Genomic DNA, 18265 nt, shown 5'->3' with positions numbered 1-18265 from the left:
TGTCCATGCCATTGGGTGGTAGACTACCCAAGTGAAATATAAAGAAAAAGTCAGTGGTGGAGTTTAAATTGCAATGTATTTCATTAACTGTAGTTGGCTGCCTGATTCCATTTACCTCATTCATGGCATCATCGATCTGCTTCAGCTCTTCATAGCGATCCCTGGAATCTCTCAGTGGTTGTACTGTGGCTTCTTCAATTTGTGGAAATAACTAACAGCAAATATACAACGATTAGTGTATTGTACTGTAATTCACATTACAAGTGTGTATGGTGGCCCAGTAATAACCAAACATGGTTGCACAGTTATTTTCAACTAATGATTACAAAGACATTTAAGTTATTGACTTCCAAAGAAATATCTTTTTGAAAGTATTCTTGCTTCCCTCTTATGTTACACGCTTGTAATTGCCATCTCTAAATATGCAGCAAATCTAATTATAAGCAGGCATGGCTCCTACAGTGCAATTTACCTTCCACCCCACCATGCAAGGAAACAAACTCAGATTTATAAAGAAATTCAGCATTTTCCTATGTATAATAAAAACAGAATATGCTGAAAACATCCAGCAAGTTAGGCCACATTTGTGGAAAGAGAAATAGAATTAATGGTTTAAGTCAAAAATCCTTTGTCATTTCTGATTATTTCCAGCATTTTCTGTTTTTTTTAATATTTTAGATTTCTAGTACCTGCCATGTTTTTGATTTCCTCGTGTTTATGTTTTTGATTTTCATGTTTCCACGTGTTTGCGTCCAACAAACATAGCAGACATCTTTGCACAGAAAGGGCCCAGCAAGAGTCCATGGTGATTGACACAGGACAAAGTAGCAAAAGAATATGTGATCTTCCATGTCTCCCCATATGGATAAATATGACTATTGTTTAATATCACATCTGAAATACAGTATCTCCATAGATTATTTGGTTGTGACTGGAGCAAGGCTTTAATCTGACCTGCTGATCTAGAACACAGTTGCCCCGTTGATCCATCATGATATCTAGAAATTCTTACTGGGCATTTCTTAGTCAATGTGTGAAATGCCAACCTTGGTGGGAATATCTAATACAGGAAGAGTGCTACAACAGCATAGTTATCTCAGGAACGGCCAGTGATAGGAACAATGTAGTTTGATGTATCTGTATCAGATGCACAAGAAATGCCAGCCAAATTCTGGCGTGAAGCAAAATAGCTCAGAAATGGGTATTATTGGGTTTAATTCACATTAAGTGTATTTTCAATCACTTAGCACTGAAATAAACTGAGCTATTTGATTTAATTTCTAGACCATGTTTCCTGTGATTACTATTGCCAATTTAGGGGAACCTTTTGCCAAATTAACTTACCTTCATTAGTGTTTCAAATGTTGGAATGAGAACAAACTTTATAAAACCAATCTGGGCTGTGGGCTTGGTAACCTTGTCCCGGTCCATGAATGGGGCTACTGGGAGGCCTTCAGATTTCTCCCTGTCACTCTGCAATTGACCATCAGTAACAATATTATAGATAAGCTTTTAGAAAGAATTTAAGTTTTGCTTAAGGAAACATATTCTCAAGACAAGCTTTAAAGTAGTTCATTTTAAATATGAAGCTATAAGTGTCTACCCTCGAACCAACTAAACCTTGATTTATCATGATCTTAACAAAAAAAGTTTCAACCCATAACCTCAATTTCAATCTCAATATGAAACAATTTGAATCTTAGTTTAGGATATAAAATTAATATAAGGATGACGCATCTCTTCATTCCAGCTGCATTTGGGATTCAGAGCCAAATCTGAACTTAAACCAAACACAAAATAGCAGTTTTGTATACTCCAATCCAAATCTCAAAATACTCAAAAAATACAAACATGTTTTGACCAATTTTTGGAGAAAGATGCCTAAAGTACATTCCTAGAGGAGACATAGAGAAATTGTGTAATTGGAACTCATTACACCAAAACAGTGACAGAGGAAGAACATTGTTTAAGTTGTTAAGGTACATTGAAACATCGTTAGAAAAGGGAGCATATGAAGAGATTAGGATGGATGATAAACATCAGAAAAGCTTCACCTTTTTCTATAAATTATATGTGTCAGAAAAATAGTCTGCAGGTTAGACTGCAAAAAGTTGTGCCATCCCAGAGATATCCCAAAGATGATAGCTGAATGTAATTTACAAAGTTATAGAATAAATGGTCTTTAGCTTTACCAACAGCAAAGATGTCTAAAATATTTGAATGAAAATGATAAGACTACTACTTAACACAAGTGCTAGGCCTTGAACTTGCTACAAGGCGGTACTGAGTCAACATAGCCAATGCTGTAAAATTAATTAAGAAACTGTTGATTAGATAAACCAATGTATTTGAAGCATGATAAGTGTTTGGAGCAATATGCCAGATGTGGTAGCAAAGAATAAAACATGGAAGCTGAAACGAAACTAGACACTATAATAAAAGAGATAGCTACTAAAAGGATGAAGTTCACTGAGGTGAGTGGGTTCTCCTTCGCCTTGCCTATTAACAGATGCCCTGTGACTGTTATGGAGGGCTTCCTCCTTGAAACACAATTTAATGGGCTTTGAAAATGCGATTATGTAGGGAATACAGCTCCCTTCTCCATAACCACACTCTTGTTAGCCAAACACGCCTCTACATCATTGTGAACCTGTTAACCATTTCTCAATAAAAGAAAACAATTCCACATTTTGCAAAAGGATAACAGTTACTTTCCATCTTTCACCTGTGTAAAGTACTCTTCAAGCAAACAGTCAACCCAAGGATCTGCTACCTCTGTAGGTCGCACTTCATTGGAAATATCGCAGCATTTGATAAGGAGCATTTTCAGCTGGGGAAAAGAAGACGTGTTTTCTATGAGTTTAATTGTACATTTGGTATTGTATATAGCTTTGATTTCAGTTGTCTTCTCCTCAACGCAACATTCAACTCTCTCTAGACCACTATTTTTCACACATCAGAGATACAGAATTTCTAATTAAAAATACATCCTCAATTAATTCAGTGAGACCTTGCAGCAGGTGAATAAAAAGTACATGGTGAAAGTGACCACACTTTGCCTTTATTTGAGAAGTTCGCAATTGAGGTTTCCTTAAGTTGTGGCCTCTCATACTGTTTTAGCACCAGTAAAAAGAAGAAATTTCTACACCAGTAATGCCTACATTACAAGCTAAAAAGACTAATCTTTACTCTGATGATTGTTTACTTACACTCATTTTATGTTCTTCATTTGTGAAGTCAAAATTATCAACCTTTGGTTTGAATGAGTCCAGTATCTCTCCATGTCGAGCCATGTCAGTGGCTAGAATAAGTGTAATAATTCCCTTTAAGGATGACAGAAGAATAAACAGGGAATATTAGAAGACAGTAATATGAACGTCCTCATCTATGGTCATGTGATCAAAGATTTGTTATAGTAGATTCTATTCCTTGAAGCAGTGTGAAAGAACATAAAATGCTCAATATCTTGAATCTGTTCAGCCATTTAATTAGAATAATTCTATTCTGCATCACAGCTCAGTTTACACATGTACACACAAATATATCTGATTTTGATCCATATCCATCAATAAACTGATCAAAGAAAAAAGTACTGATTAAAATGGAGACATAATAGACTGCAGACGCTGAACTCTGGAGTAACAAACGGTCTACTGGAGGAACCCATTAGGTCAAGCTACTGACTTCCTCCTCCAATTTATTTGTTGCTCCATAATCTAGAAATTCATTCATATATTACTACTTTTATTATTATATTATGCAATTGAAAATTGACTGTCTTAAAGTGAAACACAATAAAGTTAGGAAAGGTGATTGAGTTCTTCCCAACATAAGGCCCACTTAGACAGCTGACTTAAGTTACAGGTCAGTAACACACGGATGCTGTTATTCTACTCATTCTTTCCTTTTAAAGCATTGCAATTTTGACAAAGTTGTTCCAGGAGAGACAACTCCCATCCCTACATCCCAAATCTCACTTCTGACTTTGTGAGTTCTAGCCCCAGATTCTGTGTTCTTCAGTGGTCCTGCTTCTCTTTGATAACTCTCCAATCTACTAATATCATCTTCTGCCCTCCAACTGGCCTATGGCACTGATCCGACAAATGCCCCAAGACGCAATAGCATTCCTGGCTTAAATCTTCAGTGAAAACATCTTCACAGCCTGGATTTTCAGTGAGGATCTCTCTCCTGGCTCCTGAAATCCTGCTATCATCCTTGGAATTTCTATTCTCTCCTAGGAGAAGATCCAACCACATTAGTGTTACCTCTGACTCCTCTTCCTTCTTCCCACACTGCCACTCTCCTGCAGCCTGTGATCTCATCCTTAATGCTTTCTGAATTCATCTCCTTACCACTTCCTTAGCACCAGACCTCAGGCCCATATCCTTGTACTCCAGTTACTGTCCTCATCGCTGCCCCTCTCCCCAGCCAACCCTGAGGCCCAGTTGATATATTTTGGATTGCAGATAAATGCAGCATCTTTCACTAGCAAAGCCTTGGGTGCTTCTAAAATTTGCTGTGCTGTGAAATATACAATTGAAATAGTCACTATTATGGCCATCTAATATGTCCATTTGAGATAGTAGAATATCTTGCCAATTTATATAAACTTGACATATGCAATTAATGCAATTAACTAAATCACTTTGAGGTAATAAATTCTATACTTTTCTGTTTTGGGTGTGAAAAAAAAGTGCTTCTTCATTCACTTTTAAATTCAACAAAAAATATAATGAGATACACAAGAGACTGCAGATGCTGTAATCTGGAGCAACAAACAACTCGCTGGAGGAGCTCAACAGATCAAGCAATGATTGTGGAGGGAAAGGAATTATCAATGGAGCTTTCAATCCCTGGACCTCTGAATTGTCCTTTTTCAGGAAGTGTGGCTGTGGTTGATGGAGCTTGCTTACCTGTTCCTTCTTATTCTCATACTTCTGCAGATCCTGCTGCAGGATTTTGATCTGAAACATCGACATTTCCTCCTACGGATGCTGCATAACCCATTGTGTTCCTCCACCAGATTGTTTCTTTCTAAAACATATAGCAACAACCCTCATCTTCCTACACTCCAGGGAATAAAGTCCTAACATATTCAACCTTTCCCTGTAATTCAGGTCCTCAAGCCCAGATTGTTGATATATATGACAAACAACAATGAACCCAGCACCAATCCCTGCGGCACTCCACCAGTCACAGGCCTCCAGTCAGAGAGGCAACCATCGCCTAACACTCTCTGGCTTCTCTCACGTAGCCAATTTCTTATTCAATTTACTACCTCATCTTGAATGCCAAGCGAATGAACCTTCTTGACAAACCTCCCATATGGACTTTGTCAAAGACCTTGCTAAATTCCATGTAAACAACGTCAATTGCCTTTCCTTCATGAGCTTTCCAGGTAACCTCCTCGAAAACCCTAGAAGATTGTTTAGACATGCCAAAGTAAGTCCTGTGCCGTTGGCTAGTCAACTAAAGAGAAAGTCTTTTTAAAGAAAATTTCAGGTTCTTCTTAAAATCTTCATCAATATTGAACCCACAAGTAACAAATAAACATCATTAAAAATAACACTTCATCCACTGGTCCTGAAGTGGAAAGTTAGTTGCCCTATTTGTTAAAAATATGCTTACATTTCAAAAGTCACGCACTGGCTATAAACTGATTTGATCCTTCCTTTTCTTAGCAGTGTAGAGGAACGAAGGGATCTTGAGGTCCATGTTCACAGATTCCTCAAAGTTGCTGTGCAAGATGATGGGGTGGTTTGGAAGGCGTATGGTTTGTTGACCTTCATTAGTCAGGGGATTGAATTCAAGAGCCATGAGGTAATATTGCAGCTCAACAGTATAAAACTGGTTAGACCACACTTGGATTATTGTGTTCAGTTCTGATCATCTCTTTATAAGAAGGATGTGGAAGCTCTAGAAAGGGTGCAGAGGAGATTTACTAGGATGCTGCCTGGGTTAGAAAGCGAGCTAGGGTTTTTCTTTTCAAAGCGAAGAAGTGTGAGAGTACAAGATGATAAGAGGCATAGATTGAATGGACAGCCAGAGACTTTTTCCCAGGACAGAAATGGCAAATAAAAGGGGGCATAATTTTAAGAGATTGGAGGAAAGAATGGGGAGGTGTCAGAGGTAGTGTTTTCACCATAGAGAGTGACGGGTGCATGGAACTCCCTGCCAAGGGTGATGGTATGGGAAATGGAGACCTATGTGGGAGGGAGAGGTTAGGTGGATCCTAGGAGGTTAAAAGGTCAGCACAACATTGTAGGCCAAAGGGTCTGTATTGTTCTATGATTCATTGATATCGTAAAGTAAATCTCTATTTTTTCCGTTTAATATCAACCTGATTTGTAACATGCATCCAAGGTATATTGCATTTTACCAGTCTTCAATGCACACCATATTCTAGAGTAACTGACCATGACACCACATTGTAGCATATCACACTGGATCTGAAACTGAATAATGCATTGTGCAGATGAGGACGCTCCAGGAAAAATGACGAGCTGCACACTGGTACAGCTAGTAGGGCTAGTTCGGGATCAATCTGGTGCTGAATATATAGTAGGGCCAGTCTGGGTTCAGTCTGGTGCTGAATACATAGTAGAGTTAGTCTGGGTACAGTCTGGTGCTGAATATACTGTCAGGCTAGTCTGAGTTCAATCTCGTGCTGAATAGATGGTGTCTGTATATTCTTTCTCAGACCAAATGGCCTTTCTCGGGTGCTCCAGTTTCCTCCCACATCCCAAAGACATGTGATAGAGTAATTGATCACTGTAAATTGCTCCTTTTGAGAGCTTGGATCATGGATGGAGCTTGAGGGAGGTGATGTGAATGTGGGGAAATTTTAAAAATGGGAGTGTTGTAAATGGTCAACACAGACTGATGTTGATGTACAATCATGAAGACTGTAAATTACAATCATGCTGACTTTTCAACAATAATTGAGTAATGCTTTGAAGCAGAGTATACTTGTTGAAAAAAGTGGAGTTACTATGCTGAACTATCATAGAAAAAGTTATTGATGTAACTGCAAAAGTAAATGAAAGCAGACTTGGGTTTAATCTGGAATAGAATAGAGCAGCATGTTAAACCATCCCAATGGCCACTAGAATGCTTATTGAGACTTTGCTGAAAATAAACTTAGATTAAAAGACAATGAATGTGTGGAGTATTATAGTGGAGAGGTCATGATGCTGAGAAACAGACTGAATAATTGACATTATGGAAAAAATGGATTTGGTGCACATAGAGCAAAATCTAAAAGCTTGTAGTTGATGAGAAAGATCTGGAAGAAGTGACCCTCTGTCTTTATTCACTTGCAATCCTGCAGTGGATTTACAATATATCCCTAAATACTGTGACCACATACCTGTCTGATCTGTTTAAAGACATCTGGATCCACATTGGCGAAGATGTTACATTCTGGCTGAGCGAGAATCTGGAAGGCGACGGCACAGTGATGATTCTCCAGTGGGGAAATGTCATTGTATCGGACTGCAAGCTCAGTGCGTGCATTGATCTGATACCTAAACAGTATTTGGAAAACAAACAGCAACCTCACTCAAGGTTTCGTCATTAATTGTAGCTCAGCCGTTTCGGAGTTCGAAGTTCAATTCTGGCACTATTATGTTAGGAGTCTCTGTATGTCCTCCCTGTAGAATGCGTAAGTTTTTCTCCAGGTCCTCTGGTTTCCAAAGACGTACCAGGTAGGATAACTGGTCATTGTAAATTGTCCTATGATTAGGTTAGGGTTAATCAGGTTTGTTGGGGGTTGCCGGTTAGTGTTGTTTGAAGGGCTGGAAGGGCCTGCTCCATGCTATATCGCTAAATAAGTAAATAAACAGACAGGTAACTAACTAACTAACTAATTAACTAACTGCTGGAGGTAATCAGCAGGTCAAGCAGCGTCCATGGAGGCAGAGGGAGAGTTGACATTTTGGGTCGAGACCCTGCTTCAGGTGTCTATTTCTCACATTTTCTGACATACTGTAGATCCATATGCAGGATCTTAACCAGAAACATAGAGTATCATATCCCCTCCACAGATGCTGCTTCAGCCAACAAGTTCTTCAAGTAGTTTGTATTTGCCCTTTTAAAACAAAAATATTCTGCAAGATCCAAGGGAAGTATTGAATTTTAATACTTCCCCTGTATATATTTTAGTAATATAAATTATTTTAATTTATTTCACTTTTGTGGTACACCATGTATATCTGTCTGGACACGCCCCTCTGCTGACTGCTCCTGTGGCTCCTCCCACAGACCCCTGTATAAAGGTGATGGTGTCACTGCTCCTCCCACAGTCCAGGACGGTCATCCAGCATGGACACGGATCCATTTTACTGCTAATAAAAGCCTTTCAGTATTTACTCTACTTCCAGTCTTTTGGAGTTATTGATAGTGTGTCAACTTTCCAATATGTTTTCCACCTTTTATTGTTAAGAAAAGCATTAAATATTCAATCTTCTTCCTTCTAATTTTCTTTTTCCTCACTAAATATTTTTTCTTACCTCTGAATCTACCAACCTACACTTTAATAATCTTCTCCTTTTTACTGTTATTGAAAGCTTTCACAATGTTCTTATATTGCTAGTTTACTCACATTTTATTTTCTTCTTAATATACTTCTCATTCTTTGATGAAATTTAAAACCCTTCATTCCTTGTGCTTACTGTTCTTTTAGCCATATTATAAGCCTTCTAATCTAATAGTAACTTTAGTATCCACTTGACCATATTATATATTTTGTTGGCAGTAATTTTGTTCCTCAGTTGTATATGCATTGGGAATTAAATGTAATTTCATTGCTTGACATTGTTTAGCACACAGCAACTGTGATATAAAGAGTTGTTTATGTGTAAAATCATAATATGATACGTTCGTTTTCATAGAATTTGCTTGTTCACAGAAAATGAACATGCTCTATGTGACAGATCCTTTGGAGGTATCTGAAGATATAACTAGCATTGTATACATGCAGATTGCATGTCGTACATGCAGATTTTCAGAAAGCATTCAATAAGTTACCACAAGATAAGTTGTTACAGATCAAATTGTATGTAATTTTGGCATTGCTTGAGAATTAATTTAAAGATAAAAAATCTAGGAGTGATGGTCTTATTGTTAGGAAGGCAGTGTTTAATACTGTAGTGAACAATGCTCAGGTCTCAGTCATTACACTATATGTCTATATCCAAAGTTTCCAAGTTTGATCATGATGCTTTTATCTCGAAAAAAAAAGAGATGAGAAGATTGCATCAACTAAGAAATCTGGACCAAATAAGTGATTGGGTAAGAAAGTGAAAACTGAAAAATAATGTGAATATGTGCAAGATTATTCACTTCAGTATGCGTAGAACACTTCTTCAAAGGTGACACACTAAGTTTTGTGGTACAGAGGAATTTAAGCATGTCATACATTGATCACAGAAGGTCAATGCAATGTTTACCTTTTTTGAAAGGGGATTGAAAGTTGTGCAGGATTTCTCATACCAGTTATGTAGAGTTTGATATGGGCACAATTGGAGTAATGTCTGTACCCAGGGAAGGATATATTTGTGCTGGAAGAATTTGAATAAATGTTCATGAAACAGATTCCTGGGATGAGAAAGCTGAATTATGAGCAGAGACATCGACATACATTCATGGAATTTGGATAAAGATATTAAAGTTTGTATTAAAAGTTAGAAACTTAAGAAGGTAGATTCTGAGAGGCTGCTTTCTCAGCATGTAAAGCCTAGGACTATGAAAATATCAAGGTTAAGGACCTGAGGCTAAGATGGGGAGACATCTCCTGTAACAAAGGATTGTAAACCTGGAATTCTGTACCCCAATCATCTCTGGGTACTCAGTTATTCAGAATATTCAGGGCTGAGTTTGATGGATTTTGGGGCTTGAAGAAAAACAAGGTTTTGTGAATTAGGTGAGAAAGTTAACTCCAATATTATCAAATGGTGGAGTAGATTCAAAGAGCTGTCTAACCATCTGCTTCCATTTCTAATATTTATGTTGTTTAATACCTCTACTTTAGTAAATTCCTAATGATTCAGCTTAACAGTAGATACAGATAGTTATTTTACAATCATAAGACATTCAAACTTACGCATTGTTATATCCAGGGTGATCCAAGTCATGACAAATAGCTCCAGTCATTAAAATCACCAGATCTATCGGAGTAAGCCTCTCCTGTTCACATGTGGTGAAAACAAAGTTAACACAGTTACTGGATAGTATAGGAAATTGGAAGACCACATGACGTAGGAACAGAATTAGGCCATTTGGCCCATCATGTCTGCTCCAGCATTACATCACGGCTGATTTATTATCACTCTAAACCCCATTCTCCTGCCTGCTCCCTGTAACCATTGATGTCCTTGCTGATCAAGAACCTAGCCTTAATTGATCAATAACCAGTCAGCCTCTGCTTTAAATATACCCAATGATTTGGCTTTCACAGCCATCTGTAACAATGTTCAACAAATTCACCACCCTCTAGCTAAAGACATTCCTTCTCATCTCTGTTGTAAGGGGCCATCCTTCTGTTCTGAGGCTGTCCCCTCTGGTCCTGAACTCCCCCACTACAGGAAACATCCTTTCCACATCCACTTTATTTAGGTCTTCCAATATTCAATAGGTTTCAATGAGACCACCCCCCCCCCCATAAACTCCAGTGAGTACAAGCCCAGAGCCATCAAATTCTCCTGATGCATAAACCCTTTCATTGTTGGGATCATTCTCATGAACTTCCTCTGGACCTTCTCCAATGCCAGCACAACCTTTCTGAAATAAGGGTCCCAAAACTGCTCACAATACTACACGTGTGGTTTGACCAATAGCTAATAAAGCCTTAGCATTACATCCTTGCTTTTATATTCTAGTCCTCTCAAAATGAATGTTAACATTGCATATACATTCCTTACCACTGACTAAACTTGCAAGTTAACCTTTAGGGAATCCCCTATGAGGACTCCCAATTTCCTGTGCACCTCTGTTTTCTGTATTTTCTCCTAGGTTAGTGTTTAACTATACACTTCCCTACACTATATTCCATTTGCCACTTCTATGCCCATTCTCTCAAACTGCCCAAGTCCTTCTGCAGACTCCCTGCATCCTCAACGTTACCTGCCCCTCCACCTATTTTCATATCATTCACAAACTTAACCACAAAGCCATCAATTCTGTCATCCAAATCATTGACATATAACATAAAAAGAAGCACTCCCAACACCAACCCATGTGGAACACCATTAGCCACAGGCAGTCAACCAGAAAAGGCCCCCTTTATTCCCACTCCTTACTTCCTGCCAGTCAGCCAGTCTTCTATCCATGCTAGTATCTTTCCTGTAATACCATAGATTCTTATCTTGTTAAGCAGCCTGGTCAACAACATCTACTGACTCTCTTTTGTCTATCCTGCTTGTAATTTCCTCAAATAATTCTAACAGATTTGTCAGGCAAGATTTCCCCTTGAGGAAACCTTCAGCAGTCAAGATTCAGCTCCAGCAAGGCACAGGGACTGATGATACCTTCTATCCAAACTCAGTAGGGCAGCAGAATAAATGCCACAAACAGATGGAGTTATTTATATTGCAGGTCCATTCAGAACACTGATAATATGAATGTAATGGAAGTAGTGCACCTTTGGAAGCACAGTCCATTGAGTAAACATGCCACCATGCATGTGGGCATAGCTGCATAGCAAATCAAAAGCTCCATCCATGATTGGGTTTCTGAATGCAATTCCCTTTAATATCTGTTAAAATCCCTTTGTATCACTATAGTCAAGCCTGGTCAGACAGGCTATGGATTTTCTACGGTCAGAACAAAATGCATTATGTCTGATACATTATAAAAATAAACTGGAAAAAAATAAATATCATTTTCAACTGGTTAGACCTATAATTGACTCAGGAAAACATAATATCAGACTTTGTTGTTTGAAAGGTACACAAGGATTAAAATAATATTTTGTTTGAAAGAGCACTTCATGATGTATGAGTCAATACTTTGTTATTAGATTAATATATGGTTCCAAAAATATAGATCTGGCTGAATAAGTATACCAATTCAACTTTTGTCCAAAAATGAAGATGGCCACTACATAGTGCTATCATTTCCAATTGAGTATTGATACAGTCCAAAGTTTACATGTCACTGTAATCCTCTTTGTCCTGAACTTCTTTAGCCAGAGGGTGGAGACTCCACGGTATTCATTGCCACAAATGTCTGCAGAGGCTAAGTCATTGGGTATAATTAAAGAGGAGGCTGATAGGTTTTTGATTAGTAAGCACATCAAAGGTAATGGGGAAAAGGCAGGGAGAATGGGGTTGAGAGAGAAAATAAATCAGCCATGGTTGTGCTGCAATGCAGACTCATTGGGCTGTTTAGCTGTTTCTGTTTCTATAGCTTATGAATAAGAAGAGAAAATACAGGAACCCTTTCAAGTCAGGAGAGTGTCTGTAGCGATGTCTGTAACATTTAACTTTGTCCTGACGAAGGGTCTCGGCCAGAAACATCAACTGTTTATTCATTTCCATAGATGCTGACTGACCTGCTGAGTTTCTCCAGCATCTTGTGTGTGTTGCTTTGGATTTCCAGCATCTGCACACTTTCTTTTGTTTATGATTTAATTTTGTTTCTCTTATCAGAGATGCTCACTGACCAGCTGAGAAGTTCTGTCATTTTCAGTTTTTGTATACCAATTTTCCCACTTCTACAATTTGCAACCTTTCCTCCCAATTTTCTAGAAGTTGCGACATTGCTTCTCACTGAAGGAATGTTGAATCAGATTGAAGAAACAAGTTTGGCTCAAATAGTGCACGTGAATTTTATTATTTATTTTTTTGTAGGTAACTTTAATGCTGAGGCAGTACTCCAAATTCTGTAGGAAATGGTATGTGTTGGAGTTTAAGGCTCACACAAACCATCTCCCAACCTCCTGCATCTAACCTATCTATCAATAGGTCCTTCTTGAGAGCATAAGACCATTGAGTCTGCTTCAACATTCCATCATGGCTGATCTCAGATCCCAGTCAACCCCATACACCAGCCTTCTTGCCACATCCTTCGACACCCTGACCAATCAGGAAACTATCAACTTTCCCCTTAGATATACCCATGGACTTGGCCTCCAGCTCAGTGTGTGGCAGTGCATTCCACAGATTCACTACTCTCTGGCTAAAAAAATTCCCTCTGTTCTGAAAGGTCGCCCCTCAGTTTTGAGGCTGTGCCTTCCAGTTCTGGATACCCCTACCAAAGGAAACATCCTCTCCACATCCACCTTATCTAGTCCTTTCAACATATGGCAGGTTCTAATGAGATCCCCCCCCCCCCCAACATTCTTCTAAATTCCAGTGAGTACAGGCCCAAAGCTGCCAACCGCTCCTCATATTCTAACCCCTCCATTTCAGAAATCATCCTTGTGAGCCTCCTCTGGACTCTCTCCAATGACAACACATCCTTTTTGAGATATGGGGCCCAAAACCTGACTATACTCCAAGTGTGGCCTGACTAGTGTCCTATAAAGCCTCAGCATTACCTCCTTGCTTTTATATTCTATTCCCCTTGAAATAAATGCCAATGTTGCATTTGCCTTCGTTACCACAGACTCAACCTGTAAATTAACCTTCTGGGGGGTTTGCACAAAGATTCCTAAGTCCCTCTGCATCTCTAATGTTTGAATTTTCTCCCCATTTAGATAATAGTCTGCACTATTGCTCCTTTTACCAAAATGCAATTTCATACATTTCCCACCTTTTTGCCCATTCTACCAATTTGTGTGAGTCCTGCTGCAATCACATTGCTTTCTCAGTATTACCTACCCCTCCACCTATCTTTGTATCATCTGCAGACTTTGCCAGAAAGCCATCAACTCCATGATCTAAATCATTGACAAACAATGTGAAAAGTAGCGGTCCCAATCCTGATCCCTGAGGAACACCACTAGTCACTGGCAGCCAACCAGGAAAGGTCCCCTTTATTCCCACTCACTGCCTCATGCCTATCAGCCATTCCTCTATCCATGCCAGTATCTTTCCAATAACACCATAGGATTTAATCTTGTTAGGTAGCCTCATGTGTGGCACCTTATCAGATGCCTTCTAAAAATCCAAGTAGATAACATCCACTGCCTCTCCTTTGTCCATCCTGCTTGTTGCTTCCTCAAAGAACTCTAACAGATTTGTTCGGCAAGATTTCCCTTTACAGAAACCATGCTGACTTTGACTTACTTTATCATTAGTTTCCAAGTACTCTGAAACCTCATCCTTAATAATAGACTCCAACACATTTCCAACCACTGAGGTTAGGCTAACTGGCCTATAATTTCCTTTATTTTGCCTTCCTCCCTTCTTAAAGCGTGGAGTGACATTTGCAATCATCCTGTCCTCCTGGGCCATGCCAGAATCAAGTGATTCTTGAAAGATCATGACCAATGCATCTGTTATCTCTTCAGCAACCTCTCTCAGGACTCTGGGATGTAATCCATCTGGTCCAGGTGACCTTTGAGTTTGCCTAGCACTTTGTAATAGCAATGGCACTCACCTCTGCTCCTTGACTCTCACGGATCTCTGGCACACTGTTGGTATCTTCCACAGTGAAGAATGATACAAAGTACCCATTAAGTTCATCTGCCATTTCTCGGCCCCCCATTACTACCTCACTGGCATCATTTTCCAGTGGTCCAAAATCAACTCTCACCTCCCTCTTACTCTTTATATAACTGAAAAAACTTTTAGTATCCTGCTTTATATTATTGGCTAGTTTGCCCTCATACTTAATCTTTTCTCTTCTTATAGCACTTTTAGTTGCCTTTTGTTGGATTTTAAAAGCTGCCCAATCATCTAATTTCCCACTCACTTTTGCTACCTTATATGACCTTTCCTTGGCTTTTACGCAGTCCTTAATTTCCCTTGTCAGCCATGGTTGCCTACCCCTGCCATGTGAGAAATTCTTCTTCTGTGGGATATATCTATCCTGCACCTTGTGAACTATTCTCAGAAACTTCAATCACCTCCTGCTCTGTCGTCATCTTCGCCACTATCCTCCTCCAATCCACCTGGGCAAGTTCCTCTCTCATGCCTCTGTAATTCCCTGTACTCCATTGCAATACAGATACATGTGACGTATCCTTCTCCCTCTCAAACTGCAGTTTGAATTCAATCATATTATGATCACTGTCTCTGAAGGGTTCCTTTATGTTAAGCTCCCTAATAAGATCTAGGTTGTTACACAACACCCAATCTAAAATAGCCTTCTTGTCATTACTTCCTATTACCGTGTTTTCCATTCCCCCCCCCCAAATGAATTTGAATTCCTTTCAACCACTCCTTAAAGCAGCAAGTTCCACATTGTAATCATTCATTGAGTAAATAGGATTTTATGAATTTCTTATTGCGTTTATTAGCGTCTGTAACTTATTTTTGTTTTATTTCACCATGCTCCAGTACTCCATTTGAACCTCTTAATAGGAAGTGGGATGTATCACGAGTTACTGTAGGTCTAAATCTCTCCTTTACATCTGAAGCAGACATGTAAAGTGCTGTAGATCTATTCTTTCCAGCATGTGACCATAAAGAAGAAATTTCAGATGGTGGATGTGGTTATGCCAGAGTGCAGACTAGTTGTCGATCTCTACTCACCTGCAGCTCGCACAGGTGGACCATACCGTACATCATCTGCGTTACACAGAAGCAATGCCGGAAGTTGTGGAATGGATTGTTTCGGTAGTTCTCCTGAATGCTGAGCTGGATATAGAACACACAATAGGCCCAATTACTACAAATGAGAGTCATAAACAAATCAGAACTTTTCAAGGGTAATAGGACAGAAATAGAGGGAAGATTGTCAGGGCTGTGATCAGAGGGCAGACTCTGAGCATGAAAACAGATGTACGGTGGAGAGCATTCTAACTGGTTGCATCACCGTCTGGTATGGAGGGGCCACTGCGCAGGATCGGAAAATGCTGCAGAGTGTTGTAAACTCAGCCAGCTCCATCACGGGCACTAGCCTCCCCAGCATTGAGGACATTTTCAAAGGACGATGCCTCAGAAAGATGGCATCCATCATTAAGGACCTCCATCACCCAGGAAAGCCCTCTTCTCATTGCTACCATGAAGGAGGAGGTACAGGAGCTTGAAGACACACACTCAACATTTTAGGAATAGCTTCTTCCCCTCTGCGATCAGGTTTTTGAATGGACAACAAAACCAATTACACTACCTCACTATTTTTGTTTCTTTTTTGCTCTCTTGTTGCACTACTTATTTAATTTAATTAAATTATATATTATATGATATTATATTATCTTATTGTAATTTATAGTTTTTATTATGTATTGCAATGTACTGCTGCTGCAAAACAACATATTTCATGACATATGTCAGTGATATTAAGTCTGATTCTGATTCTGACATGAGGAAGAACTTCTTCCTTTACAAGATTATTAGGTTGTTGGACCTGCTTATCCGAGAAAGCTGTGGAAGTTAAAACCTTGAATATATTCACAAGTGAGGAAGATAGGTGTTTAATGAGTCAGGAAATTAAAGTTAATGGGGATTGAGGATGGGACATGGACGAGGAAAGTAGGATTAACCATGATCTTATTCAAAATGGTGGCATAGGCTTCTTGAATGGCCTTCTTCCATTCCTATTTCTTATGATTATATCATCAGCTATGAGGAGGTAGGGTTAAAAGGGGAGCTCTTACAAAGAATAGACAGAAGCACAGTGGCTGAATTTTAAACAGTATGATTCTAAAAGTACACTTGTTCAAAATATTATGTCCAAGAAATTCAATTGCTCAACTGTTCCTTTTAGCACTCTGTGAATGCCAATCGATGGTTAATAGAGTCAACGGAATAACAGCATTTTCTGGGTCATTTCACTTCACACCAGGAATTCATCTGGGCTCTTCCTCTCGGAAATCACACTTTACATTTGTTTTGGTAGCGCAGCTAATGACGTAATTTCTCATTTAGGTCTTTTCAAGTGAAATAGTCACATTATTCTGAGCAACATTAGTTGTTGGACACTCAACACACTCTGCCTGTGAGCTCGGTCTGTAGCTTCATCACTTAAAGAGCCATTCTTACCATCTTATGCGGTCCATAGCAGAATTCTCTGCAGTTGAGTACTCAGTCTGGAACCTGCTCCTATTATGCACAGATACTGTAATTCTACTGAGCTACACTAGCACTTAAGCAGTTGAGACACCTTTTCCAAGGTGCTACCTTGAGGCTCCTTTCACTTCAGCTGGAAGATTTTGGGCAGCAGGGTAAGTATTGGAGATGCTGCTGACTAGGCTGGAAACCCTGAGGGAAGAAGTGTGGAAATATTGACATTCACAATCCTGAATCCCACACACCGTCCTGCTTCAACCCCTCTGAGGAGCAACGTCTCCAAACGTTGCTTACTAAAGCAATTATCATGAATATAGACATCCACCTTGGACAATCCTCCAATTCACACTATGCTATGAACTGTCGGTCAAGGTCAGTGTCACACTCAATTCCCTACTGTTTGCATCATTCCAGCTTGCTTCTTCCAATTTTCCTTCAGCACAGATGATGATCCTGACTAGTTGTGTGGCTCCTTCTATTCTACAGGCTTCCAGAAGTTTCACATGGTCTATAACAGGGGTGGCCAACCTTTTACATTCCATGCATCAATTTTTTCACGCACGAGTTCAGATGCGCCATACAACTCTTGTACCCCCATTCAATTCTTGTAAAAATATGTTAATATAGACATATTTAGCATTTTACATGATATATTGATTTAATATAAAAACAAGATAAACATTACTTACCGCAATGAGACTTTTAACAAATATATTTTGTCTTCTTTTGATTTCTTCCTTTTTCTTAATCACATATTCTTTCCGTAACTCAGACCCAAGCACTAGCTTCAGTTTTCCTTCTATTTCAGTCTGATGTTGTGTTTTATAGTGTCTGTTAAGATCATGTCATCTAATATGTGAGAAAGTGTTTTCACGAACAATGCACAACGGTTTTCCCGATGGACCCACTATAAATAAGAACTCATTTTCCCACTGTTCATTGCGCCACTTCTAATCATCCAATGCGCCATAGGTTGGCCATCCCTGATGCACATATTTAACATTTTGGATATCCCCTTCAGAATTGAAGCTCTTTGTGATTCAGAAGAGCTTTAACTCCTTTAACAGGATATTGTTTACCATGAGTAAATCTTTCTTGAGACCAATGGCAGCTATCCAAGAAGTTCACACACCTCCTTCATTCTTAGG

The 18265-nt window shown here is 39.1% G+C and overlaps 1 protein-coding gene across 1 annotated transcript in view; it reads right to left on the bottom strand.

The window, feature by feature from the left end:
- The window catches only part of pde9ab (phosphodiesterase 9ab), a 92373-nt gene that overhangs the window by 6447 nt on the left and 67661 nt on the right, over positions 1–18265 (bottom strand). The window contains exons 9-15 of the mRNA XM_059957268.1: positions 15639–15743; positions 10103–10185; positions 7370–7526; positions 3210–3323; positions 2726–2830; positions 1345–1473; positions 116–211 (exon numbers count right to left, since the gene is read on the bottom strand). Coding sequence (XP_059813251.1) covers positions 116–211; positions 1345–1473; positions 2726–2830; positions 3210–3323; positions 7370–7526; positions 10103–10185; positions 15639–15743 — 789 coding nt within the window. The remainder of the gene's footprint in view (positions 1–115; positions 212–1344; positions 1474–2725; positions 2831–3209; positions 3324–7369; positions 7527–10102; positions 10186–15638; positions 15744–18265) is intronic.

This window comes from Hypanus sabinus, chromosome X2 (genome assembly GCF_030144855.1).
Source record: "Hypanus sabinus isolate sHypSab1 chromosome X2, sHypSab1.hap1, whole genome shotgun sequence".
Taxonomy (NCBI): domain Eukaryota; kingdom Metazoa; phylum Chordata; class Chondrichthyes; order Myliobatiformes; family Dasyatidae; genus Hypanus; species Hypanus sabinus.
The sequence above is the reverse complement of the archived record's forward strand: the minus strand, read 5'-3'. Positions and strand labels throughout refer to the sequence as shown.